Source organism: Rhinopithecus roxellana, chromosome 17 (genome assembly GCF_007565055.1).
Source record: "Rhinopithecus roxellana isolate Shanxi Qingling chromosome 17, ASM756505v1, whole genome shotgun sequence".
NCBI classification, from domain to species: domain Eukaryota; kingdom Metazoa; phylum Chordata; class Mammalia; order Primates; family Cercopithecidae; genus Rhinopithecus; species Rhinopithecus roxellana.
The window spans coordinates 31,156,893-31,184,839 of NC_044565.1; the positions used below are offsets into that span (position 1 = coordinate 31,156,893).

Here is a 27,947-nt window from a genome sequence, read left to right on the forward strand (position 1 = left end):
TGATTAAGTGTCAGGAACTCTTTGGTAAGCGTCTTTGGAGGAAATGCCATCTAAATGGGTAAAATCTGCTATCTTAAAATTTACTTAACATATTTACTACACACATAAGTGAGTTTTCTAAACCAGTTTCATATATAGAGCAATTATTCATTCATTTATTCCACAAATATTAAGTGCTTGTTCTAGACACTGCTAGGTTTTGGGGATACCATAGGAAGCAAGACAAAATTCATGTTTTTATGGGAGCTTTAAGTAAGTAGAAGACACAAGATATTCTTCACTTTTGTGAAAGCACTAAAATGATTTCTAGTTGTTTATTAGTAATGGTAGTCATGAATTTTTCATGAAAATTACTGGATTAAAATAAGGGGAAAAGAAAATCTAGCTATATTTCCTTATACAGTAAAAATATCTCAAGAAAGGTCAAATGTATTAAGTTATCCTTGTCAAAACATTTTTTGAAGGTAAGATCAGCTTTTTGTTCATATGTATGTCATCATTAATCACTGTACTTTTCCTTCAATAGCAGATGGTGAACTATATATGTTTGGAGAACCCGAGAATGGGAAGTTAGGTCTTCCTAATCAGCTCCTGAGCAATCACAGAACACCCCAGCTGGTGTCTGAAATTCCTGAGAAGGTGATCCAAGTAGCTTGTGGCGGAGAGCATACTGTGGTTCTCACAGGTATGTGTGGAGTCCACTGTTCTGTTCCCTGCTTTCTGTAGAGACTAATGAAACTTTTTTAATGTTCATTTTTTTTTTTTTTTTTTTGTGGTAAGAATACTTGCTATAAGAACTACCCTCTTAATAGATTTTTAAGTGTATAATACAGTATTTTTATATGTAGGCACAACCATTGTACAGCAGATGTCTGAAACTTACCTTGAGTAACTGAAACTCCATGCCCACTGTACGGCAACTCATCTTTCCCGCCTCCCCTCAACTCCTGGCAACCACCATTCTGTTCTTAGCCTCTATGAGTTTGACTCTTAGATACCTCGTGTCAGGTGGCTTTGCATCTCTTTCCATTAAGATTCTCACTTTTGGGGCCTGGTGCAATCGCTGACACCTGTAATCCTAGCATCTTGGGAGGCCAAGGCGAGCAGATCTCTTCAGCCCAGGAGTTTGAGACCAGCCTGAGCAACATGATGAAACCCCAACTTTACTAAAATTAGCCAGGTGTGGTCTCAGCTAGACCTTGTCTCCACAAAAAAAAAACAACCCAAAAAGATTCTCACGCTTTATTTCTATACTTAATATATATTTCTGGTCTATGGAATAATTTTTTTAAGTAGAAAAAAATGAATTCTGCTAATGTAATTTACATTTTCATGACCTTAACTTTTTTTTTTTTTTTTTTTGAGACGGATTTCACTCTTGTCATCTAGGCTGAAGTGCAACGGCCCGATCTTGGCTCACTGCAGCCTCTGCCTCCTGAGTTCAAGCAATTCTCCCACGTCAGCCTCCTGAGTAGCTGGGATTACAGGCACCCACTACCATGCCCGGTTAATTTTTGTATTTTTAGTAGAGAGGGGGTTTTACCATGTTGGCAAGACTGGTCTCGAACTCCTAACCTCAGGTGATTCACTCGTCTCAGCCTCCGAAAGTGCTGGGATTACAGGCGTGAGCCACCACATCTGGCCTGACCTTAACATTTTTAATGGCAACATATTCCATTATTTTTAGTTCATTTTCAGGGACAAACAATTTTTCTTATATATATGTTTTCTATATTTATCTAAAATTGACATTCTTCCTGAAATGCCTTCTTTTGGAGAAGCTTTTTCAAGCTATTTTCTGCATGACATTGATAATTCTTTCTTTTTGTGATATTTACAGTGTATAACTTGGGAATTTCTTTGTAGTTGTATGTTCTGTTATAGTAATTCATTAAAAACTGGTAAGGTCTTAAATTATAGATAATAAAATAAAGTTAGGACTTTAATAGTAATGTTACTTTTGGGATCTGAATTTCATATTTGTTATGACATGTCATTTCTCAGAATTCTAATCAGTATATTGAAATATACTCACTACTTGCTAATATGTTTACTAAATTGATGCTTCCAAATTTTTTTCAACATTAGATTTATTTTAGATGAGTAACGTACATAATACAATTAGGTAGTGAATTATTATATTTTTTGCACAAAAATTAACAGTTTGTGAAGTCACCACTTAATCTTTAGTAGCCCAAAGTTAGAAATGTTGCAGACAAATTTTGAATAATATCCAATTCTAAGATGATATGCCTAATGTTGCCAGGTAAGGGAAGAATATTTTATCTTTATATTTTTTTCTCTGATGTTACTTTTCCTCAACTTCCTATTCCAGCCCCAGTCGTGGTTATTAAGCTTTAGTTACTAGATGGAATCTTTTCTAAGTTAGAAATAATTTTTTTTCAAAACTTATACTCTAAATTTGGAAATAATTCTGAGGTTTAAGATTTTTTTTGAATTCCTGTTGAAAAAGTGAATTTTTATATAATTTCGAAAATGTCCTAAAAATTAAACTTTGAAATTAATTTTTAAACATTATCTGAAAATTCATTCTATAGACAGAAATGCAACTTTGTATGTTATATATTTTCTCTAGTTTATACAAAGATTATAGAAAGAATGAATAGGTCATTCAGGGTTATTTTAACAGATACAAATGCTGATTGTATAATAATAGTGTCTTCAACCATTCATTATAAAATATTTTTCTATAAAGTGAGCAACAAGATGATCTATGATACTTTTAATGAAAGCTTAATTCTTACTTTTATATTCTTAATTTAAAATAAACGCACTTAAGGATGATATTTTCTTGTGGTTTTAAAGACATTTAGCTTTCTGTGGTCTTTGTTCTGAGCTTAAGTATAATCTTTCCAGAAATTGATTGCTCTCTCCAGATTTTTGCAAGCTTTGGGATCTCATACACCAGGAAAGTTTTTTAAATTATGAGATGCATCTATTTGACAGACCTGGAGTAGTTATTGTTTGCCACTAAGATTTCCACTACAGATACAAGAAAGTAGTGTCCTTGCATTTCCTGTCTGATTGTGGCAGCCAACATTGAATGGGGGAATACAGGAGAAAAACTTGGCAATACATGGAAAAAAACATGAAGAGATAATTTTTACAGTTCATAAATAATTTTGTAAACAGTGAAGAGCTTGTGTTACAATCCAGAGAATAACCTAAAATTTGAGTTTAAAAAATTATGAGAACCGATAGATGGTTGTCAGCTTCTGATTCACATTTGCCTAAATATGGGCATTGAAAAAAATGACTGTTTGCACTATCATATCATAAAATAAGGAATATTTTCAAAATAGAAAGCTCTTAATTGTATAATAAAGGACACCTTAAACTGTATAAACGTATCTGTATGGAAATTTTACTACTTTGCCTGTTTTTCACATTTCTCCATGGACCTGTGCAAGCTTTATTATGAGCCAGCCCTGGTGAGGAACCTGGTTCTGGAACACAGTATAGGCAGAATTTTAAAAATATTTAAACCTAGCTGATGAAGAAATGGACCTGAAGAGTATATTGATCATCAGTGTGACTAAATACTAAACTGGATTGCTAAGAGAGTTATGGAATATTTTGTAAGACCTTAAGGAAAGAATAGCTAATCACCTGTTCCAATTTCTTTCACTAAAGAAAAGCACTTGGATTAGATTATTCTATGAAGGGCCTTCCCAGCCTTGTTTTTCTATATGTCTATAACTCTTACCTTAAAATCTATTAGAGGATCATTCACTAAACTATTTTTAAAACAATTTAGTTCATATCTGATGGATTTATTTCAACTATAGTATTTGCACATGACCACGATAGGTTAGAAAATAAAACTGGTTGTAGTGATAGGGTGATTACAGTTTCTCCTTGGGATCAGGGAAACCATGGACCACTGTGGAAAAAGTCTGAGGCTGGAACTTGGTACACACTAAGTGAGGCAGAGTGATATTTGTAATTTTGTAAGTCATCCACAGCAGTTACCAACAGACAAGAAAGGCCAGTTGTAAGATGGGGTTCACAATGAAGTCTGGGTCCTGAGGCAAATGAGAATTTATCTTAACTTCTAAGATTATGTTTGGATAAACTTAAGTTTTCTACAGGTTTAACAAATTATTCGTTCTGAAATCAAATATATTCTGTGAAATTACAGTAATATTGATCTGAAGCGAACTGATCAAATCTGTTTTCCTAATGTAATATTACTTATTAACATTAAATTATGTTGTTAAATGTCACAAAGGTGATATGGCCAAAAATTCTCTTGGTTGTTAAATATAATGTCCTTAAATAAGAGCACCTTAGATCATTTTTGTAAAATAGAAACTGCTGTCATCACTAATATCCAAGCAACTGAATGGGAACCTACCAGGATACTGAACAAAACTTTTGTAACATGATTCAGACTGCCTAAACAGCCTCATTTCACAGGCTAATTAAAGTCAGACAGCCTAAAAAATGTAGAGTAATTGTTGGTCAGCTAGAGATAGATAGTTGTTTTAATTTACCCAGTATTCTACTGTTAAGCTGAACATGTAGAACTGGAAATATGCCATGTGATTATTAATTAAACTAAGATGGTTTTTTAATATTAAAATAAAGATCTGTTTTGCCATTGCCTCAATATGGCTTCATATCCTTAATACAGCATATTTCTTTAAGGAGTAATATCTATTTGTCTTATTTATGAAGCAAACATTTTTATTAGAAGAAATTGTAAAACCACATGACCATAGACAGTTATGTTTTCATTTGTAACCCCTATTGATAGAATGAGTTGATTACTTTTTAGAAAAATGTTCTTTACAACAGTATGTCATGTTTTCTTTTTTTTTTTTTTTTTTTTTTTTTTTTTTTTTTTTTTTTTGAGGCGGAGTCTCGCTCTGTCGCCCGGACTGGAGTGCAGTGGCCAGATCTCAGCTCACTGCAAGCTCCGCCTCCCGGGTTTACGCCATTCTCCTGCCTCAGCCTCCCGAGTAGCTGGGACTACAGGCGCCCGCCACCTCGCCCGGCTAGTTTTTGTATTTTTAGTAGAGACGGGGTTTCACCGTGTTAGCCAGGATGGTCTCGATCTCCTGACCTCGTGATCCGCCCGTCTCGGCCTCCCAAAGTGCTGGGATTACAGGCTTGAGCCACCGCGCCCGGCCTACAACAGTATGTCATGTTTTCAAATCTGCCTGAATGTTTTCTCTTTTAATCCTGTCAGCAACTCTATTAGATAGGGATTATAACATCAGAGAATCTAAGTAACTCACCTGCTTGCCACAGCTAGTAATAATGAAGGTTTGGGTTCTGGCATGAATACCAAGCTCTTACCCTTCCTCCTGTGATAGGAGAAACTCAATGTACTAAACTCAGTGTACTAAAGAGAAGTGACTAATGTAATCGACACTGCGCATCCTAATGCAGCAGCCAGGAGCATGATGTCTCTAAAACGACCCTTTCATCACCACTCTTGTATCCTGTTTTTGTACTTTTTCATTTCTAGAAAACATATGACATAATATTTAATGAGTTACTGGAAATCCTTTGGAATCACTTCAAAATATCAATATAAAGAAAAGCTTTTCCCCTCCTATTATAGTTGCATTTCCTAGTAAAGAAACTTTACTTGTGAATAAATGTAGCATATGTACTATCAGTTTTAATTGTCAAGACAATTCTCTGAAATTGGGTTTTATAAAATAGATTACTAAACTACTTGTATTTTGTTTTATTTTATTTTTGAGATGGAGTCTTGCTCTGTTGCCCAGGCTGGAGTGCAGTGGCGTGATCTCGGGTCACTCCACCTCCTGGGTTCAAGCGATTCTCCTGCCTCAGCCTCCCTAGTAGCTGGGATTACAGGTGTACACCACCACGCCCGGCTAATTTTTGTATTTTTAGTAGAGACAGGGTTTCACCACGTTGGCCAGACTCTTCTCCAACTCCTGACCTTAGGTGATGGGTAAACTACTTTTAAAAGGAAGAAGTTTTTCTGTAGGAGACACTGTTCACTTTTTATTTGACATAGTGAATTAGCTTAATGACAGTTGGTACTTTCTTTTTTATTGTTTGAGATGGAGTGTCACTCTATCACCCAGGCTGGAGTGCAGTGGTGCAATCTTGGAATCTTGGCCCACTGCAACCTCTGCCTCCTGGGTTCAAGCGATTCTTGTGCCTCAGCCTCCCTATGTAGCTGGAATTACAGATGCGTGCCATCATGCCCAACTAATTTTTGTAATTTTAGTAGAGATGGGGTTTCACCATGTTGGCCAGGCCAGTCTCGAGCCTGGCCTCAAGCAATCCACCCACCTTGGCCTCCCAAGGTGCTGGGATTACAGGCGTGAGCTACCAGCCGATAGTTGGTACTTTTTGAGCCAATGTAATTATGGGGACATTTCATGGAGTTCCCTGACTTATGTGCCTTGTATCATACCTGTTACTTACCTAACTTTTATGTTTATGTATAAAAGATAAAATCATACCCATGTCATAATTTTTATAATTATGTACCTTTTCATTTTTCTCTTCCTTCGTCATTGAAAGATTTATTCTTCAATGTTAAATATTCTTAAATGGGTTTTTTTCCCCCCAGAGGCACTTATTAACTTCACTATAAAAGGTTGAATGTCACAATTTTTCCAGATATGATGGTAACAGTGTCTGCTTCCATAATCCTTCTCTTGTATTTGCCCCTTTCGTTTCAGAGAATGCTGTGTATACGTTTGGCCTGGGACAATTTGGTCAGCTGGGTCTTGGCACTTTTCTTTTTGAAACTTCAGAACCCAAAGTCATTGAGAATATTAGGGATCATACAGTAAGTTATATTTCTTGTGGAGAAAATCACACAGCTTTGATAACAGGTATGGATTAGAATTTCTGTTATATATTTATAGAACGGGGTATATTTTATTACAAAATAAATTATATATGAAATGAATGTATCTAACTTAAGTAAAGGAATTAATGACTGAGAAAAATGGAATTCCATGTTTACTATTCCAAAGTATAAAGTCGTGAGTTCCTTTTTATTATTTTAATTCAATTTAGAGCACATGTAAATGATCCCAAGATTTAGAACCTCACAATAGCCTGCTGATGTCAGAAGTTAGACTATAGTATTATTCTTTGGCAGAAAACAGGAATCTTTTTGAAATTATATCAGTTTGAAGGCTCTTAACTCTGCTCAGGCCAAAAGGAAAAATCCCACAAGCAGAAACTTATTTTAAAACATTCTTCCTATTCAGTCTGACAGAGCTGCATTCAGGCCGAGTCGATTCTTATGTTTTTACCACCTGGAGGCGTTTTCAGGAATGACTCCTTTCCTTCTCTTTCCACAGTGTTAGAGAGAAAGGCCCCTCAGAGACCACTAAGTGGATACCTTCTTCCACTCTGTGGTATCACCTTCATGCAGGGAAATGTTCCTTTGAGCCCACTTCTCAGCCTCAAAATGTAGGACTCTGTAAAGATTCTCCCCTAAATGATTCAGTCACATATATGTAGGTAATGGATATAGTCCACAGTTTTCAATGCTTTGTAACAAAAGGGTGTATAATTTCACTATTTCTGTCTAAAAATGGAGTGAATCATCGGAAAGTCAGAAATCATCTAGTATATTGACATAATCCATGTTTTAGCATTTCTACTTTTTTCCCTTCTTTCTGAAAAGCTCCTGCTATGAAAAAGCTCCTGAAAAAGCTACTGCTCATCTAATGGTATCTGGCTAGGGAAACTAGGAATCAGCAAATGCAAGACACAGTGTTCCTTCTTCCCCAAAGAACCTTTCAGAGAGGATGACCTGCCCATTATCAAGTATCAATGCTCTTGAGAACATATCATGAAATAGCATTATATAGAATATGAAAAGTATTATTCATTCGTCATCCACTAAGAGTTGTTGATGTGTATCCCTTAACTATAGGGTCCTAGTGTCACTTTCTCCGTCCTTACTGTCATTTTTCATCAACTCTAAACTGCCACTGATAGTAAATACTTAGTTTTTAATCTGTCATCCTACATACAATTTGATTATTTAGTTAAATTTTCATAGTACCTTTACTCCTGATAAAAAGAGTCATTGAACATTAACTTTGTTTGCCTTTTTGTTCATCAATTGTCCCTAGAGAGCAAGTGGTATGGAATCTTTTTTTTTTTTTTTTCCTCCAGGACTAATGAGAAGTACGTACTGGGTTATCTGCAAGGCCTTGCCAGTTCCCCATTATAGCCAGTGGCTCTTATTTTTAAAAGCTCTCTGAAATTGGAAGTGCCATCAGGCAGCTTGGATCAGGGTTTATTTTTTTTTTCAGGCAAAAGACAATCAGATTTAAAAGGCAAACCTTAAAAAAACAGTTGGGTAAAGAAATCAGGTTGAAAAGAAGGAGGAAGAAGGGATAAAGATGATAAGGAGTATATATAAAAGAAGGACGTAAATACTTAACAGTAAGAACTATAAGAGTCTACAGCCTGGTCAACATGGTGAAACCCCATCTCTACTAAAAAAAAAAATACAAAAATTAGCCGGCGTGGCAGCGCGTGCCTGTAATCCCAGCTATTGAGGCTGAGACAGGAGAATCACTTGAACCCAGGAGGCAGAGGTTACAGTGAGCCGAGATCGTGCCACTGTACTCCAGCCTGGGTAACAGAGCGAGACTCCATCTCAAAAAATAAATAAATAAAGAGTCCAAACACTGACTATCACTTATTTACAGGGAATCTACTTATTTTTATAAATTTATTTTTATACTTGCCACCTTACTGAATTATATTATTATTTCTAATGATCTTTCAGTCAGTTCTCTTGGATTTGCTTAGTATGCAGTCACTTTCGCCATCTTAAATCAGAGGTCCCCAAAGGTAACCCAATTGTTTCCCAGCTTAAAACCATTCATTTTCCTTCTTAATGTCCTTAAGATAAAAGTTGAAAAGTTCTTCATCTGAACTAATAGGACACTCCCTTTTCACCTCTTCAGACTCATCTCCTACCACTCTGGTGCTCCAGGCATATTAGTTGCCTTTCAGTTTCTTGCCCAAGCCATGTTTGCTCTTGATTCAGAGGCTTTCTATGTACTGCTGACTGCCTGAAGATTTTTTGCTCCCTTCTTCGTGCCGCTAAACCTTACTCATCCTTTAGGTTTCCCTTTGAAAGCCTTCCCTAATCCCCAGACTAGAGGAAAATTCCCCTGCTTTGCACCATATTAACCGCCCCCTTACTTCTGCTTCCCTGGCACTTACCCCAGTTGAGATGGAGGGTATGAAGGAGTGGCTTGAAGAAAGGAGTGTGAAGGTTCGTAATAGCTGCTATGTCAGTAAGCAAAAGGGCTAACTGGCGAGAAGTGACAAGATTAATCATCATCATTGTGGGCCCAGTTTCAGAGGGGACCTAAGTTTTGGTATAGGAATTAGTTAGCATTGTTGGCTTATGGCATTTACTTCAACAGTATTCCACAGCCCAGGAGCCAGATTAGTTACGCTAAGCCAGTTGTAGAGATTTTATGCACATCCCACTCCCCAAGTCACATTTGACAACGTTTGGAGACATTTTTTAATGGTCGTGGCTGCAGAGTGGTGTTGTCCTACTGGCATTTAGTGGGTAGAGGCCAAGGATGCTGCTGAACATTCTACAGTGCACAGGACAGACTCACACGACCATGAATTCTCTGGCCCCAAATGTCAATAATGCCAAAGTTGAGAAACTCTGATCTATCAATGACCTCAGGAAAAAGGAAAATAGACTGTGTTGGGATGTAGGGGTCAGAATACAAGCATCTCCTCCTTCCCTTGGAATATATGATGTGTGTATCAAGCTCACATGCTGTATTGCTGCTGCTCCACACACTGCCTTGCATGACAGATCATCAGCTTCACAAACCACCAAGGTTAATTGATTTATTCTCAGAATATTTGTTGCCTGATGTTACATGAAGGACCACAGAGACCATAGAGAGTGTGGAAAGATCAATAAAGTAAATTCAATGCAGAATTTGAGGGGGATAATTATAATTGCAGTATGAGTTAACATATTTATCTGTTTACAAATAGATCCATACAAGTAACTCTTTTATAATTCTCTTCATTATTTTTGCATTTTAGATATCGGCCTTATGTATACTTTTGGAGATGGTCACCACGGAAAATTAGGACTTGGACTGGAGAATTTTACCAATCACTTCATTCCTACTTTGTGCTCTAATTTTTTGAGGTTTATAGTTAAATTGGTAAGGCTATCACATTTCCCTGTTTATATTTTCGTATTACTGTATTTGAATCTTTCAGTATTTCATAGAAAATAGGTACTTTTATGTTTGTATGGAAGAGTATCATAGATATATCTAATAAATATACTTGTTTCCTAAAAGCCAAATGTCAGACATTATGCCAGTCAGAAAATGTGTTGCACCTAATTGTCCTCCTTTAGCATCTTCCTTTTTGCTGAAATCTTGACTGTTCTGCTTCGTTCTCATATATCTGTTGAAAGCTGGGACTGTGCCATGCCTGCAAGCTTTGTATCTTGTGTGGCACCCAGCAGAGTACCTTGCTCACAGTAGTCTTTAGTAAATATTTGCTGAATTAAATGTTAGACTCTCAAATCCTGCTCAACAGAAAGTCTGATAATAAACAAAGAGTTTTGGTGGGACACGGTGGCTCACTCCTGTAATCCCAGCACTTTGGGAGGCCACAGCAGGCGGATCACCTGAGATCAGGAATTTAAGAACAGCTTGGCCAACATGGTGAAACCCCGTCTCTACTAAAAATACAAAAATTAGCCAGGTGTGGTGGCACACGCCTGTAATCCCAGCTACTCGGGAGGCTGAGGCATGAGAATTGCTTGAACCCAGAAGGTGGAGGTTGCAGTGAGCTGAGGTCGTGTCACTGCACTCCAGACCAGGTGACAGTGAGACCCTGTCTCAAAAAAAAAAAAAAAAAAAATTTTTGAAGATACGGTTTTTTGGCTAAATTTTCGTAGGTTAAGGATGTATTATTTCGGTGTCACATCACCATCATGCATCATACCTGTGTTGTTTCTTAATTTTTTTGCCAGTTAAGTTTTGACTTTTGAAAATTCTGTTGACTTGATAATAATATTGAAATTTTGTCCTTCAAAGACTCAGTGTCTCATAATATGGAACACTTTCATTTATTGATTTGATAGTCATTTAATGAAAGCCTACTATGGGTAAGATAGTGTGCTAAGTATAAGAAATACAAAGTACTGGTCAGGTGCGCTGGCTCACGCCTGTAATCCTAGCACTTTGGGAGGCCGAGGCGGGCAGATCACCTGAGGTCAGGAGTTCAAGACCAGCCTGGCTAACATGGCGAAACCCCGTCTCTACTAAAAATACAAAAATTAGCTGGGCATAGTGGCAGACGCCTGTAATCCCAGCTTCTTGGGATCCTGAGGCAAGATAATTGGTTGAATCCAGGAGGCAGAGGTTGCAGTGAGCCCAGATTGTGTCATTGCACTCCAGCCTAGGCGACAACAGTAAAACTCCATCTCAAAAAAAAAAAAAAAGAAAGAAAAAAAGAAATACAAAGTACTGTGTACAGTGATGAATGAAATAACCATGCCCTCATTCATTGAGGACTTATTCATTATAGTCTTACAATTTTTAAAAGGGATATATAAAATATATATAAATTTTAAAATTTAAAGTGTTATGAAGGAAAAATAGAACATTATAAAGTATCTAGAACCTATGTACAGAAAATACTGCACTATGGGTTTTTTTAAGCATTTTCTTGAAAATGACTTATTTCTCAAAATTCTTTGAATGCTGATTTCATTTTTTATTGTTCTGTCATCATGCATACCTGCATTTATTTTCCTCTAAGGATTTACTTTTAAGCATTAAACTTAGAAAATGTTCATATAAAGAGGACTTAGAGACATAATTAGCCCAAGAGACTGATTTATACTTAAAAAAAAAAATTATTCCAGTAGAACTTCTCTGAGCAATTTTTCACGTTTTTAATGTCTCTCCCAGATTAAAATAACATTTTCTAACTGTAAGGAGAAATGTAATCTGCCAAGTATTTTTTCTCTATATTATTTTAAATTGAAAGTTAAATGGTGGATTAAACTTGTTCTAATTTTCAATCACAGTGTTTAAAGAATATGTATGGTAATTATGTACTTTTTTTTTTTTTTGAGACGGAGTCTTGCTCTGTCGCCCAGGCTGGAGTGCAGTGGTGCAATCTTGGCTCACTGCAACCTCCGCCTCCTGGGTTCACGCCGTTCTCCTGCCTCAGCTTCCCAGGTAGCTGGGACTACAGGCACCCGCCACCACACCCGGCTAATTTTTTGTATTTTTAGTAGAGACGGAGTTTCACCGTGTTAGCCAGGATGGTCTCGATCTCCTGACCTCATGATCTGTCCACCTTGGCCTCCCAAAGTGCTGGGATTACAGGCTTGAGCCACCACGCCTGGCCAATTGTGTACTTATTTTATACATATTGTATACACATTCTCGTTGTGCACACACATACATATAGACAGATTCACCAAGTCAGTCTGTCTGGGAAGCCTACCACTAAGTAAATGTCTTACAGCTGATAACTGTTAAAAACTCGTTTGTGTTTGAAGCCAATGTTGATTAGTTTTTCTGGATTTATGCTGCAGGTCGCTTGTGGTGGATGTCACATGGTAGTTTTTGCTGCTCCTCATCGTAGTGTGGCAAAAGAAATTGAATTCGATGAAATAAGTGATACTTGCTTATCTGTGGCGACTTTTCTGTCCGTATGGCAGTTTAACCTCAGGAAATGTACTGCAGAGAACTCTATCAGCACGTATGCGGCGAAGAGAGAGGGTACAATGGTGGCCTATTCTGTATAATAGTATTATCTAGCACTGCAAAGAAAACTAGAAGAAAAAGATCTGTCTTCTTTTTAAGTCAAAGGGTCTTCTTAGATAAATTTGCCAAATAAAATTATTAGAGTTGAGTGCTTACAAACTTCTAGAGTTAATTCAGAAAAATGCAGAAAAGCTTAATGCTTTTTTAAAAGACACAAATTAGAAAATTTAAATTATAGAAAACCTTTGCATATAGACAATGGTGCTATAAAAGCATCCTTTTATAGTCCTATTTTATCACCTCACATAGAATGCTGAATTGTTTTTTCAACTGCATGTGGCTTGACTTTCACCTTGTTACATGCTTTTTTTTATTTTGGTAGTAAAAATACAACAAATATACCCACTTAACAGATTTTTAAGTGTGCAATACAGTATGGTTGACTATAGGTACAATGTTACCTTGTTCAGAACTCTGTAGAACTTATCTTATATAATGCTACATTCTTTTGTCTTTCAGTTAAGCCTCATGAGCAGTGGAAGATTATATACTATAACCCTATCATGGGGAGGGGGGAGGGGGGAGGAGGGAGGGATTGCATTGGGGAGTTATACATGATATAAAAGATGAATTGATGGGTGCTGACGAGTTGATGGGTGCAGCACACCAACATGGCATAAGTATACATATGTAACAAACCTGCACGTTATGCACATGTACCCTAGAACTTAAAGTATAATAATAATAAAAAAAAATAATAAAATAAAATAAAATTAAAAAAAAAAAAAAACAATGAAATGGGAAAACAAAGGAATAAGGACTTCAATTAGAGAGAGGAAATATTCCCTCTTAATTAAATTTAGAGATTTTTCTTCTGTGTTTTAAAATTGTTGTTCCAATGACATATATATATATGTGTGTGTGTTTTGTTTTTTGGTTTTTTTGTTTTGTTTTTTTTTGAGATAGTCTCACTCTGTTGCCCAGGCTGGGGTGCAGTAGCGCAATCTTGGCTCACTGAAACCTTCACCTCCTGGGTTCAAGCAATTCTCCTGCCTCAGCCACCTGAGTAGCTGGGACTACAGGCGCACGCCACCATGCCCGGCTAATTTTTTTGTATTTTTAGGAGAGACGGGGTTTCACCATGCTGGCAAGGCTGGTCTCAAACTCCTGATTTCAAGTGATCCACCAGCCTCGGCCTCCTAGCATGCTGGGATTACAGGTGTGAGCCATCAAGCCCGGCCCCAATGGCACATATGTTTTCTAAAGTAAATGGTAAATAATTTTTGAAGGTGACATTCCTTTTTTGAAAATTACTATAAGTTTCAAAACATGTTTTTTTGAAGGTTCCTAGCAGTTTTATTTGTAATAGCCAACATATTTCTTTTGAAGTAAAAAGGTTAAATCTGGTGTTTTGTTTGAAAAGCATATATGGAAAAGTTGAGAAATACCCCATCAGTGTTTTGTAGTTGTTGTTAATTTACATCTTCTAAGTAATTTTTTGTTTCTTAGGGAGTGTGGAGAAAATGCACACACACTTTTCCCCCGTTATGTGAAAAATAAAGCTTCCAAATTGAAATTTAGAGCAACTAAGATACAGAGACAACAGAACAAAATGTTTTTGAGCCTTTGGGAATTATTAAGAAGTAAATGCTGTGGAGTGTTGGCATACTTTGAACTCTTTCTCTTAAATATTTTTGTAACTTTTAGGAAGATTTATATCAATATTAAGTATATAATATCATTTAATAGTTTGTTTAACCTGCTTATTTTAAAGGAGAGGTCTCCAGATTCGATTTCAATGATGAGAACACTACCTCCAATAGAAGGGACTCTTGGCCTTTCTGCTTGTTTTCCCCCCAATTTGGTCTTTCCACGTTGTTCTGAGAGTAACCTAGAGAGCGTCTTATCTGAACAGGACCTCATGCACCCAGGGGAACCAGGTAACATTTGCTACTCTGTCTGCTCTCAGGGTAAATGTGCCTTTTACTCCTGTTGTTTTTATGTTTATCTTAAGATGTTTTCTCCAGTTATATAAATTGTTCTCTCCCTGGTTAGAGCCTAACATTCCTCATTTGAACTCAAATCCAGGAATATCCTTACAAATAGAACGCATCATCAGTGCCCCAAGACTGCCATGTAACCACAGCAGCATATCTTTAAGAGCAGTGGGTAACAGTCATACTACCTTCCTTAACTATATCCCCTTTAAACCCTGAAATCACTCGATGAACTTAGGAGGGAGTTACAGTCCTCATTTCAGAGAGGAGAAAAGCAAGACTTGAAGAGATCAAGTGACTTGCTCAAGGTCACTCAGCTTATAAATGAAGTGGTCAGAATTTGAATGCAGGTCTTCTGGATCTATGTGAAATTCTATATTTAGGCAGTATAACGTAATGGTTAAGAGCATGGAATATGGAGTTAAATTGATCTGGGGTCAAATGCCAGTTTTAACATTTACTAGCTGTGTGACTGACTTTGGGAAAGTTACTTAACCTCTCTAAGCCTCAGTTTCCTTGTCTTTGAAATTGATTTAATAATACTGACTTCAGAGAGTGATTGAGAGGATTCAGTGAGTTCAGGCATATAAAATAATTAGCATTGAGCCCAGCACCTCTAGAAACACCTCACTAAATGTTGTTATGATTAATGTTAATACCTTTACCTCACTACCTGTTAGATACAGATTTCATGTTTTAAGTTGTAATCCCAGCTCTTTCACTATTCTATACCTATTCTAAGTAATTTTCTTTACAGATATTTGTGTATCTTAGGAGTGTCTATATGTTACTGCAGGATGTCTAAAGAGGGAATATTCTCTCTTAATTAAATTTAGGGATTCTCATGTGTTTTAAAATTATTGTTCCAATGACACATATATTTTTTAAAGTAAATGGCAAATAATTTTTGAAGGAGACATTCCTTTTCTAAAAATTACTGTAAGTTTCAAAACATATAATTTTTTTGACGATTCATAGCAGTTTTATTTGTAATAGCCAACATATTTCTCTATTTGATAGGGGTAAGACAAGAAACCAGGACTAGGAGATCAGAAAGTAAGCAGTAGATTTGAAATGAAGAAGATAAACCTGTCATCAGGGACTAAGAATCAGGGTCTAGGAACAGATAATTTGTGTATCTTTGAGATCCGGAAGCTAGGCAAAGGGTTGAGGTAATATAGGATTGGGAACTCAGGTAAGAACTGTGGGCTGTGGGAATGGGATATTATATCTAACTAGGACCTTGGTAATGAGCTGATTTATTGCACCTGACCCACAACTTTTGTATGTTTTCTTTTGAAATAAGAATCAGTGTCTAATGGTACTCTTCAGCCCTGGACATGGAAAAAGTAGTAGATTCTGACAAGCAGTATGTAGTGTGTACAAGGAAAAAGACATTTATGGTTTAGAGAAAATTGTTTCTCAGTCCCAGAGATTTGAATGTGAAAATATGCATGATTTTGTAGCTAGATCAAAAGGAAATGCCATCTCTTCTTGTCTTCTTGTGACTGCTAACACTCTCTTCTTAATAAAACTTATTTTGAAAATTGTGTCTAACATATACTGTGACATTTTCTAAATCATTCACAGACTTCAGTCTTTATAATGGAGGAAAAGTATATCAGGATACATCTTACTAAGGAGGTGTCATTTAAGCTAAAGGATAAGAAAGGGATGGCTACACAAGGAGAATAGATGTATTTCAGGCAAAGAAAATAATATAGGCAAAGGTTCTGGAGGCAGTTAAGAAGAAAAAGACAACCAGTAGGTCTAGAAAGTGAGGGAAAGGGTAAGACAAAGCGGTATTGGAGAAAGAGACAGTGAAAAATTATTTATGGTTTTATAGGCCATGAGGACCTACTTGATACGAATGTTTTTCTTAAGTGCAATAGAAAGTCATTAAAAGATTTTAAGCAGTAGACTAATGTGTTCCAATCCTATTTCCACTTTAAGATGATTATGATCACTTCTACCTCCATATAGATTATGCAGAGGCCAGACTAGAAATAGGAAGAGTACTTGTGAGCCCTTTGCAAGAGATGGTAGTGTATGGACCAAGGTGTTTGCAGCGTAGATGGAGAAAAGAAAAAGAAAAGAGGGACGATGTGAAATACATTATAGACATAAAAACCAACCGGACTTGCTAAACTTATTAATGCACCACACATAGGTGTGAATTAAAGTGAGGAATCAAGGATGATTCCTAAGCAAGAGGAAGCTTGACACGTTTGAGGAATAAAATTAAGAACCAAGCCTTGGGTATCTGTGAGGCATCCAAGTAGAAATATCAAGCTGATTGTTGAAACACAAGCCTAAAGTTTAGAAGAGAGCCCTGGACTAGAAATATAAATTTGGAAGCCATCAGCATAGAGATGGTATTTAAAAGAGATGGGCATGGTAACTTATGCCTATAATCCCGGTATTTTGAGAGGCTGAGGTGGGAGGATTGCTTAAAGTTAGGAGTTTGAGACCAGCCTGGGCAACACAGCAAGACCCCCTCTCTCTATTTAAAATAATAAAATCCATGGATGTTGGTGAAATCACCTGCTAGAGAGTTGAGTCAGAAGAGAAGAGGGCCCAGAATGTAGCCCTAAGAACATCTAACATTTGAGAGGTAGAGAAGGAAAAGCCGGCAAAGAAGCCTTCCTCAGCTTTGTCAGCCAGTAAGGCAGGAGGTGGGAAATTAGGACAGTGTAGTGTCATGAATGCAAAGTACTGCTCAAAGATCAAGCAAAGATAGCTCAAAGAAGTATCCAGTGGATTTGGTATAATGGAGTTTACTGGTGACCTCGACAAGAGCAGTTCTAGGGGAAAATCAGGGAAGAAGCCAGAGTGTTAGAGTCAGTTATGAATGGGGAATGAGGAATTGAAGAGGAGATAAGATGAGCAGATAATTCCTTTGTGTATTTGCCGATGAAGTGGAGCAGAGAAATGGTCTGGCAGCTAGAGGGGGATGTGGGCTCAATAGAAAATATTGGAGCACATTTGTATGGTAATGAATGAGCAGGTAGTCCTGGAGAGGGAGATAGCACAGAGGAGAGAAAGTATAACCAAAGTTGTAAAGCTCTTGCAAAACAGGAGGGGCCGGCATAGAGAGTGGTCTTTGGTAACAGGAAAAACACATCCTACATTTTAACAGGCAAATGAGAACTTGGGTACAAATATAGGTAGTTGAGTATGTTTGTTGGTGAGAAGATCAAGTGGATCAGATATGATGACTTCTGTTTTCTCAGTCAAATCTGAGGCAAGGCCATCAGTTTAAATAATCTGCTATGTATTTTCCAAACCTATATTCTCTGCTCTCTCCAATCTATCCTGCATAACACTTTCCACATTGATCTTCCTCAGGTGCAATTCAGTTTACGTACTCCAGTGTCTTCAGTGAATTCCTAATATTTATGAAAATAAGTGTTAATTTGCCCATATAATTCCCAGTTCTAGCTTTATCTCTCAGTAGTCTTTTCCTTACAATCTTCATTTGGTAATAGGCAGTTTTATGGTAGTAATGTATTATGATAGTCTACAAACAATAGCTCTTGGGCCAAATCTAGCTGGCCACTTGTTTTTACAAATGAAGTTTTATTGGAACCCAGCCATACCCATTCCTTTATGTATTGTCTGTGGCTGCTTTCTGCTACAATGTCATAGGTTAGTTAGGACAGAGACTATATGGCCCAGGAATCCTAAGATGTTTACTATATGGCCTTTTAGAGAAAATTTTGCCGATTCTTAATTTTGATCAGACTGATCTCTTCAGTCTAACTTAGTGGAAAGAACAAGGGCTGTGGAGTCAGACAGACTTAAGATTGACACTGGACACCAACAGTCACTGAAACTTAATTTCTTCATTTACAAAATGAGGATATAATACTTAACCTTCCTTGTTGTCATAGGGTCAGTGTAACATATATAAAAGCATATATTTCTGGCACTTGGTAAGCCTTCAAGACAAGCTTCTTTCCTCTGTTCATTTGCTCAGACTACTGTTCTGCTGCTTCATTAGGAATGGGCTTCATTGTCTTCCCCTTACACCTCCATCTCTGCCTCTCAGAATTCTACTTATCCTTCTATGTACCTCCATAGTGAAACTTTTCCTGCTTCCCAACATACGGATGTAATTTCTCATAGACTATAACTTCATGGCAGTTACAATTTTTTAACACACAACAAAATTGTAATTGCTAATACTTAATTAACTTATTACTATATGTATATCAAAACATCTGTTTTATACCTTAAATATAGATGATAAAAAATGAAAAGAATTAGCAATTACTTAGGTTGCTGTTCTGCATATTACCGCACATGGAATAAATACCAAATGATTATTTGCTCATTCAAGTCAGTGGATTTAAAGGGGAGGGATCAGTGTGGACTGTCATTTTTCAGTGAAGACTTCATTAAGGAGCTACTTCCAAATGTATCAGTGATCAATGAAGGCATAGTGAGAAACTGAGAAACATGTAAAGTCAAGTAGAGCCTATGACTTTTAATTATCTACTTTATGATGTAATAATCTTGCAGTTTTCTGTGAAAGGTTCTAGGTGTTTATACTAGTTATCTGTTGCTACATTTTAAAAATGACTCTAAAACTTAGCAGGTTAAAACAAAAAGCATTTATTATTTCACACAGTTTCTGAGAGTCAGGAGTCTAGCAGGAGCTTAGCTGGGTGATTCTGGCCCAGATTCTTGCATAGGGTTGCTGTCACACTGTCAGATGGGGTTGCAGTTATCTGAAGGCTTGACTGAGACTGGAAGATCCACTTCCAAGCTCATTCACATGGTCATTGGCAGGAGGCCTCACTTCCTTGAGATGTTCACAACATGGACTCCTACAGAGCAAGTGATTAGAGAGAAAGAGAGAGAGTACACGTGTGTAGCCAGGGGCAGAGGGGGAGAGAGCAAGAGACCGAGCACAAGCGTTCATACATGTGTATAACCAAAACAGAAGCTATAATGCTATCACAGGTACGTCTGCTTTATTTTACTGGCTGTGCACATACAGACCAACCTGGTATAATGTGCAAGGGAACTACACAAGAGGATGAACACCAGGAGGATGTAGGTCGTTGGGGCTCTTCTTAGGACTAGCTATTACAGTGCTCGATACCTGGGTAGTTATTTATCCCAAAGGAATAGTGTTTGCCTGTTCATATGAATGAAACAATTGTAATCTAATTGGTGTCAACATTTTTAAACTTTCACAAAGATTTTAAAACCTGTGTCACTGTGAATGAATTCAGTTTCCCTGACATGAGGCTAAAGGACTTTTAGTAAAATTATACCTACACTTTATATTATAGAATAATTTCTGTTTTCTCTCCAGTTGCCTTTCATTTTTCTGTTGAAATCTGGATTTCCTTTTTCCCATTTAATCATTCAGATTATTTTCTAGATGAAATGACCAAAGAAGCAGAGATAGATAATTCTTCAACCGTAGAAAGCCTTGGAGAAACTACTGATACCTTGAATATGGTAATGATTTCCTATCTGTTTATCTAAATATGAGTTTGAATTTTAGTTCATTGTGTATGTGAATGTGTGTATACTTCCTATACTCTTATATGCATGAGACCTTATTTCTTATTTTGTTTGTTATTTTTAACCAACCATATTGAGGTATAATTCACATATAATAAAATTTGTATGGATCCTCACATTATTAGTATGGCAATTGAGAGTAGATTCTATTACTATCTGAACTGTTTTCCCTTCATTATATATATATGTGTGTGTAACATGTATATATAAAATTTGTACTATATATATATAGTACACACATATATAAAATATATATATATAAAATTTGTACTATATATATAGTACAAATACATAGTGTATATACTGTATTCTTTTTATAATATATATTCTTTATTTATTTCAGACACACATTATCAGCCTGAATTCCAATGAAAAGTCATTAAAATTATCACCAGTTCAGAAACAAAAGGTATAATATGGAGATTTATTTTCATTATTGTTGGTAAGAGCAGTTTAAGTTAATTTTTTGGATGGTTTTTGGAAAGAACACAAGAAACGTAAGCATTTACTTACTTTAGAATTTAAAAGACAGAGGGATACAATGTAGATAACCTCCATTTTGCCTTGTTCTGATGTTATGTATTTTCTGTAAAGAAACAAGAGTGGTGGAAGCATTTTATTGCTGAAATTTGCTCTTTGGGATCACTAACTTAAGTTATACTAGCCATACTTTTCCTTCTGTCAAGCCATAGGTTATGATTGCAGTTCTTATGTATAGGAAAAGACTACCATTTATTGATAGAGTGGCTCTCTGACTTTGGTTGAGTATGACTTTGAATGAATTACTCTGCTGACTTTACTGAATGATATTAGTATCTTTTTTAGCTTTACAATTTTGTGATTTTAGTGAAAATCTTTGATAACCTTTCCCAGCATTTGGTTGGGCTTTAATTTATCAAGAAATTGACAGCATAAAAATAAGATTAAACATTTGGAAATTAGAGACTATTCATGGGTAGGAAAGAGAGACTTTTAATGAATAACAAATAGCAAAAGAAGGGAATAGGCTGTGATTTTCACAACCATAGAGAGATAAAGGCCTGCCCTGAAATCCTTTGCTCTTCCTGGCTTTAAGGACTAGTGCGATGAATGAATGAGGGATTTGAGGATTAGGAAAATAAATTGGAGAAATGTAAATTGAGGGAAGAAGACTACAAAAAAATATTTAATTTCTATTTGTAGTGTCTTTGACATGTTTTCAAGTTTAAAACTCTTAAAATTGAAGTCACTGAAGTGCAGGAGAATCATGCTAAATTGTTAAAATTTAGAGCTAGTCCTCATTCGTTCTATCTATTACACTGAAAGGCATGGTGAAGAACAGCATTCCTTTGAATATGGGAGAGCTGTTCGAACACAGTTGTAGGAGCTTAATGAATATTGACTGATTTTTGACTGACTATACTTCCAAGCAGACACCTTTCTTGTTTCTTTCCTTCCTCTTCCCTTAGACTCCAGGCTCTCCCTCTTCTGGGCTGCTTCATTGTACTAGGGAAAGAAAGGCATGTGCCTTTAGAAATCAGTTCTGGCAACCAGGCCTTCCTCTCTTAGGGCTCTTAAAAGAATCATGACTTTTTTTTTTTTTTTTTTTTTTTTTGAGACGGAGTCTTGCTCTGCCCGGGCTGGAGTGCAGTGGCCGGATCTCAGCTGACTGCAAGCTCCGCCTCCCAGGTTTAGGCCATTCTCCTGCCGCCCCTCCTGAGTAGCTGGGACTACAGGCGCCCGCCACCACGCCCAGCTAGTTTTTGTATTTTTTAGTAGAGACGGGGTTTCACCGTGTTAGCCAGGATGGTCTCGATCTCCTGACCTCGTGATCTGCCCATCTTGGCCTCCCAAAGTGCTGGGATTACAGGCTTGAGCCACCGCGCCCGGCCCTAAAAGAATCATGACTTTTTAAAGAGCAAGGCCAAGAACAACCAGAAACGGAAAGCAATTGCTTTTAAGCTGACATATATTTTATACTTTCTATAGTCCCTTTAAGTTTAGGCCCTACCAGGCCTACTTTAGTAAATGATAAAAGATTTATTATACTGTTTCTGTGTATTAACTTGTTAATTTTTAACTTGTTGTGTTTTAATAATCTCTGGCACAATAGGAACCTCTTCCTAGGCCTAATCATCACAGTTTATAAAATTTGAATTAGTGAGTTTTTACTATCCAGAGACCCAAATTCATTAGATATTTGCATCCTTTAGCTTGTTTGTAGAATTTAGATCAGCAATTTGGTTTTGCCTTATTTTATCCAGCAGGAAATTAATTTTATATTGTTAATGCATTATTCAAATGTCAGTGTTTGATTTCATAGTTTTTATACAAATCTTACAATTTACACTTAATATTCTTTCCTCTTAGTGTTCTTTCATTTATAGAAATTATTATAATTAAAGAATATAATCAGTACAAGGAAGAAGGTCAAAAATTTGAAAGCGCATATGAAGGTTTTGTTTAGAAAAGAAAAATATATTTGTTATTATTTAGTTTATAGATAAAAAACATTTCATGTGCAGTTTCTTCAGTTCTAGGAGTGGACTATTCATTTTTTTTCAAATTTTACATTTTTATTTATTTTGTGAATTTTGTGGACTCAAAAGACAAATGAAAATTTGAAAATTAGGCCTGGCGTGGTAGCTCATGCCTGTAATCCCAGCACTTTGGGTGGCCAAGATGGGCAGATCACTTGAGGTCAGGAGTTCGAGACCAGCCTGGCCATCATGGTGAAACCTCATCTCTCTACTAAAAATACAAAAATTAGCTGGGTATGGTGGCACGCACCCATAGTCCCAGCTACTCAGGAGGCTGAGGTGGGAAAATCGCTGGAACCCAGGAGGCAGAGGCTGCAGTGAGCTGAGATCATGCCACTGAGCTCCAGCCTAGGTGACAGAATGAAACTCTGTCTCAAGAAAAAAAAATTGAAAATTAGAGATGATCGGGAAAGTGGAAAAAATATACTAAGCTGTACTATGTACAAGAAAAGTGCGCTTTTTTTTCTTTGAGATGGAGTTTTGCTCTTGTTGCCCAGGCTGGAGTCCAGTGGCACAGTCTTGGCTCACTGCAACCTCCGCCTCCCAAGTTCAAGCAGTTCTCCTGCCTCAGCCTCCCAAGTAGCTGGGATTACAGGCATGTGCCACCACTCCCAGCTAATTTTTGTACTTTTAGTAGAGACAGGTTTTCACCATGTTGGCCAGGCTAGTCTTGAACTCCTGACCTCAGGTGATCCACCCGCTTTGGCCTCTTAAAGTGATGAGATTACAGGTGTGAGCCACTGTGCCAGGCCAAGAAGTGTACATTTTTTAATAGCATCTTGCAAAATTAATCTCGAAGTTTTATGTAAGGATTGATTCGGATTGAGAAAAGAGGCAGAGAATAAATATTGATGGTATTGTGATTAATGGCAAAATTAAGGCAGGTAGTACGAGTTGAAAATTAAACATAGATACATGTTACTAAATCAAAATTAGATGTATCACAGACTAGAGAGTGGCACAAATTATCCTTAAAGAAACCAAAACTTCAGCAAACTATCTGGTACAATTTGCTATTTTTATTCTCCTAGACTTATAAAAATGTAAAGTCTTGGCAGTATTTAAAGTAGATAAGGTGTCCTTGTAAACTAATAGTAGTATGACTATGATAATTACTTCAAAAAATTTACAGAAACAACAAACAATTGGGGAACTGATGCAGCATACAGCTCTTACTGAAAACGATGATAGTGATGAATATGAAGAAATGTCAGAAATGAAAGAAGGGAAAGCATGTGAGCAACATGTGTCACAAGGGATTTTCGTGACGCAACCAGCTACGCCTATCGAAGCATTTTCAAATGAGGAAATAGGTAATGACTCAGGCCAGGTGGGACCTCAGGCTGACACTGATGGAGACGGTTTACAAAAAGACGTATTTAGACATGAAAATAATAATGGTGTTGATCAACTTGATGCCAAGGAAATAGAAAAGGAAAGTGATGGAGGACACAGTCAGAAGGAATCAAAAGCAGAAGAAATAGTGAGAAGGAAACTAAACTGGCAGAAATAGCAGGTATGAAGGATTTAAGAAAAAGGGAAAAGAGCACAAAAAATATGAGTTCTTTCTTTGGCAACTTACCATATAGAGGTATGAATACTGAGAGTGAAGAAAATAAAGATTTTGTTAAGAAAAGGGAAAGTTGCAAGCAAGATGTGATCTTTGACAGTGAAAGAGAATCAGTAGAAAAGCCAGACATTACATGGAAGGTGCAAGTAAGAGTCAGCAGGGTATAGCTGATGGATTCCAGCAGCCGGAGGCAATAGAATTTAGTAGTGGAGAGAAAGAGGATGATGAAGTGGAAACTGACCAAAACATATGGTATGGCAGGAAATTGATTGAACAAGGAAATGAAAAAGAGACTAAACCCATAATATCCAAATCCATGGCAAAGTATGATTTTAAATGTGATCGCTTGTCAGAGATCCCAGAGGAGAAGGAAGGAGCAGAGGATTCAAAAGGAAATGGAATAGAGGAGCAAAAGGTAGAAGCAAATGAGGAAAATGTGAAGGTGCATGGAGGAAGACAGGAGGAAACAGAGATCCTATCAGATGACCTTACAGACAAAGCAGAGGTGAGTGAAGGCAAGGCAAAGTCAGCGGGAGAAGCAGAGGATGGGCTTGAAGGTAGAGGGGATGGAACCTGTGAGGAGGGTAGTTCAGGAGCAGAACACTGGCAAGGTGAGGAGAGGGAGGAGAAGGGGCAGAAAGACAAGGGTGGAGGAGAAATGGCAAGGCCAGGAGAGGGAGAGAAGGACCTAGCAGAGGAGGAGGAATGGGAGAAGAGGGATGGGAAAGAGCAAGAGCAAAAGGAGAGGGAGCAAGGCCATCAGAAGGAAAGAAACCAAGAGATGGAGGAGGGAGAAGGGGAGGAGGAGCATGGAGAAGGAGAAGAAGAGGAGGAAGACAGAGAAGAGGAAGAACAGAAAGAGGAGGAGAAGGAGGGAGAAGGGAAAGAGGAAGGTGAAGGGGAAGAAGTGGAGGGAGAAGGTGAAAAGGAGGAAGGAGAGGTGGAAGAAGGAGAGAGGGAAAAGGAGGAAAGAGTGGGGAAGGAGGAGAAAGGAGAGGAGGAAGGAGACCAAGGAGGGAGGAAGGGGAGGAAAAAGGAGGGAGGGTTCATGCGGGGTTAAGATGTCTTTTTCTTTTTTCCCTTCCTTTCTCTTTTGCTCTCTCCTCCTTTCCCCTTCTTTCCTCTTCTTCCTTCTCCTTTCCCTTTTCTTCTTCCGTCTCCTTTCCCTTTTCTTCTTCCTCCCTCTCCTCTTTTTCCTCTTCTTCCTTCTCCTCCCTTTTCTTCTTCCTTTTCTTCCTTCTCCCTTTTTCCTCTTCTTCCGTCTCCTTTCTTTTCTCCTCTTCTTCCTTTCCTCTTCTTCCTTTTCTTCCTTCTCCTTTCTTCTTCTTCCTTCTCCTTTTCCCTTTCTTTCTCCCTCCTTCTCCTTTCTTTTTTTCCTCTTCTTCCTTCTCCTCCTTCTTTCTTCCTCCTTCTCTTCTCTTCCTCCTTTCTTCTCCTTTTCTCCTCCTCTTCCTTTTCTTTTCCCTTTCTTCCTTCTCTTTTTCCTTCTCTTCCTCTTCCTTCTCTGCTTAGAGAGGAAGAAGGAAAGGAGGGGGAAGGAGAAGAAAACAGGAGGAACAGAGAAGAAGAGGAAGAAGAAGAGGGGAAGTACCAGGAGACAGGCGAAGAAGAGAATGAAAGGCAGGAAAGGCAGGATGGAGAAGGGTACAAAAAAGTGAGCAAAATGAAAGGATCTGTGAAATATGGCAAACATAAAACATATCAAAAAAAGTCAATTACTAACGCACAGGGAAATGGGAAAGAGCAGAGGTCCAAAATGCCAGTGCAGTCAAAACAACTTTTAGGAAACAGGCCACCGGGTTCCAAAAAGTTCTGGAATAATGTATTACCACATTATTTGGAATTGAAGTAACAAACCTTAAATGTGACCCGATTATGGCCAGCCAAACAATTTAAATGCCTTGCATATAACAGGCACTCATTACATGTTGTTAAATTGATTTTATGTCAATTATTTTATGTGTAGTAAAAAAAAAGCAACTGATGCAGCTGTGTTAAGGAGCCAAAGACAACAGGAGGCACTGGTAAATTTTGGCCACTTTCAGACTAGAATTTTGGTGTATTTCACCCCCAAATTATAAAACCATAACTAGAAAATATTAAAAGGTCATATCAGATTATTAACATTATATATTCATTAAAGGCAGCTTTAGGAAATAAGAATATACTACAAGAGTGTTTTGTTTGTGTGTATAAATCATTCCATTTTTAAATGGCACAGATGCTTAAGGGCTATAAAAACTTCTAATTTCTTTTAAATATGTTAGCACTTTTTTTAAGTTAGTGATTACAGTTTACCTACTGTATAGAATAATTTTCTAATAATGGATGGTATTCTAAAACTCAATTGAGGCATTCACATTTTAAAGAAAGTATTGTCTTTTACCTTTTATATGTTCTTTTTGCAAAAATCTACAAAGTGGCAGCTGTGTTCAGAGCTTAGCTCCCAAAAACGTGATCTCTTTTAGTTACTCTCTGAACAGATGGCAGTATATCTAATGAAATGATGATTAATTTAACTGTGTAATCTGGAAATATGTAACACTTGAAGTATTTTTTGTCCAGGCAAAGCTACTCATCGGGCTTCGGTTTCCTCATGTCTAAAATGGAGTAGATGAGTTGATGTGATAACTGCAGTCCCTTCTAACTCTTAAATTCTTTTCATTCTCACAGATTTACACTATCATTGTTATTCGTGTAAGAAACGTTTTAGGGAAGAAAAATTACACTTTAAGATAGTTTTCTATACAATTGTTTTCTTTACTCTTGAGAAGTTATGACAGCTTTAATGTCTCTTGTCTTCTGTAATTTTTTATTTCTAAACTCCTGTCATTTCCAAGCTTTAACTGTACTTTATCAGAGCCTTCATTTCCAGTATGTGTTATATGCCCTCAATGTATTCATTGACTATTCTGTAATTTCAGTTTGTCTGTTGCTTGTCAGAATGTTTCAAGTAAAATAAAAAATTAAATGTATATAGTCAGAAATTCTTTGTGAAAAGATAAACTGTCTAGTATTAGATACTGAATTTTAGAGAAGCTAGATTTCCACTAGAGTAATTACAGTTGTCTCTTAAAATTATCCATGTATGTAATGCAGCTAATTTATCTGATTGTTTATTTGTGGCTCTTTTTTCTTTCTTTTTTTTCTTTAAATCATACTTTAAGTTCTAGGGTACATGTGCACAATGTGCAGGTTTGTTTCATATGTATACATGTGCCATGTTGGTGTGCTGCACCCATTAACTCATCATTGACATTAGGTATATCTCCTAATGCTATCCCTCCCACCTCCCCCCCACCCCACAACAGTCCCCGGTGTGTGATGTTCCCCTTCCGGTGTCCAAGTGTTCTCATTGTTCAATTCCCACCTATGAGTGAGAACATGCGGTGTTTGGTTTTCTGTTCTTGCAATAGTTTGCTGAGAATGATGGTTTCCAGCTGCATCCATGTCCCTACAAAGGCCATGAACTCGTCCTTTTTTATGGCTGCATAGTATTCCATGATGTATATGTGTGTGGCTCCTTTTGCAACTGATTTCCTTT

General features: G+C 37.2%; 1 protein-coding gene across 1 annotated transcript in view; it reads left to right on the forward strand.

Annotated features, from left to right (window-relative positions):
• Positions 1-27,947, forward strand: part of LOC104667570 (X-linked retinitis pigmentosa GTPase regulator-like) — a 59,316-nt gene that overhangs the window by 16,399 nt on the left and 14,970 nt on the right. Inside the window, 10 exon segments of the mRNA XM_030920491.1 lie at positions 527-685; positions 6,696-6,851; positions 10,078-10,202; positions 12,605-12,718; positions 12,720-12,791; positions 14,551-14,716; positions 20,157-20,248; positions 20,658-20,723; positions 23,966-24,146; positions 24,757-24,908. Coding sequence (XP_030776351.1) covers positions 527-685; positions 6,696-6,851; positions 10,078-10,202; positions 12,605-12,718; positions 12,720-12,791; positions 14,551-14,716; positions 20,157-20,248; positions 20,658-20,723; positions 23,966-24,146; positions 24,757-24,908 — 1,283 coding nt within the window.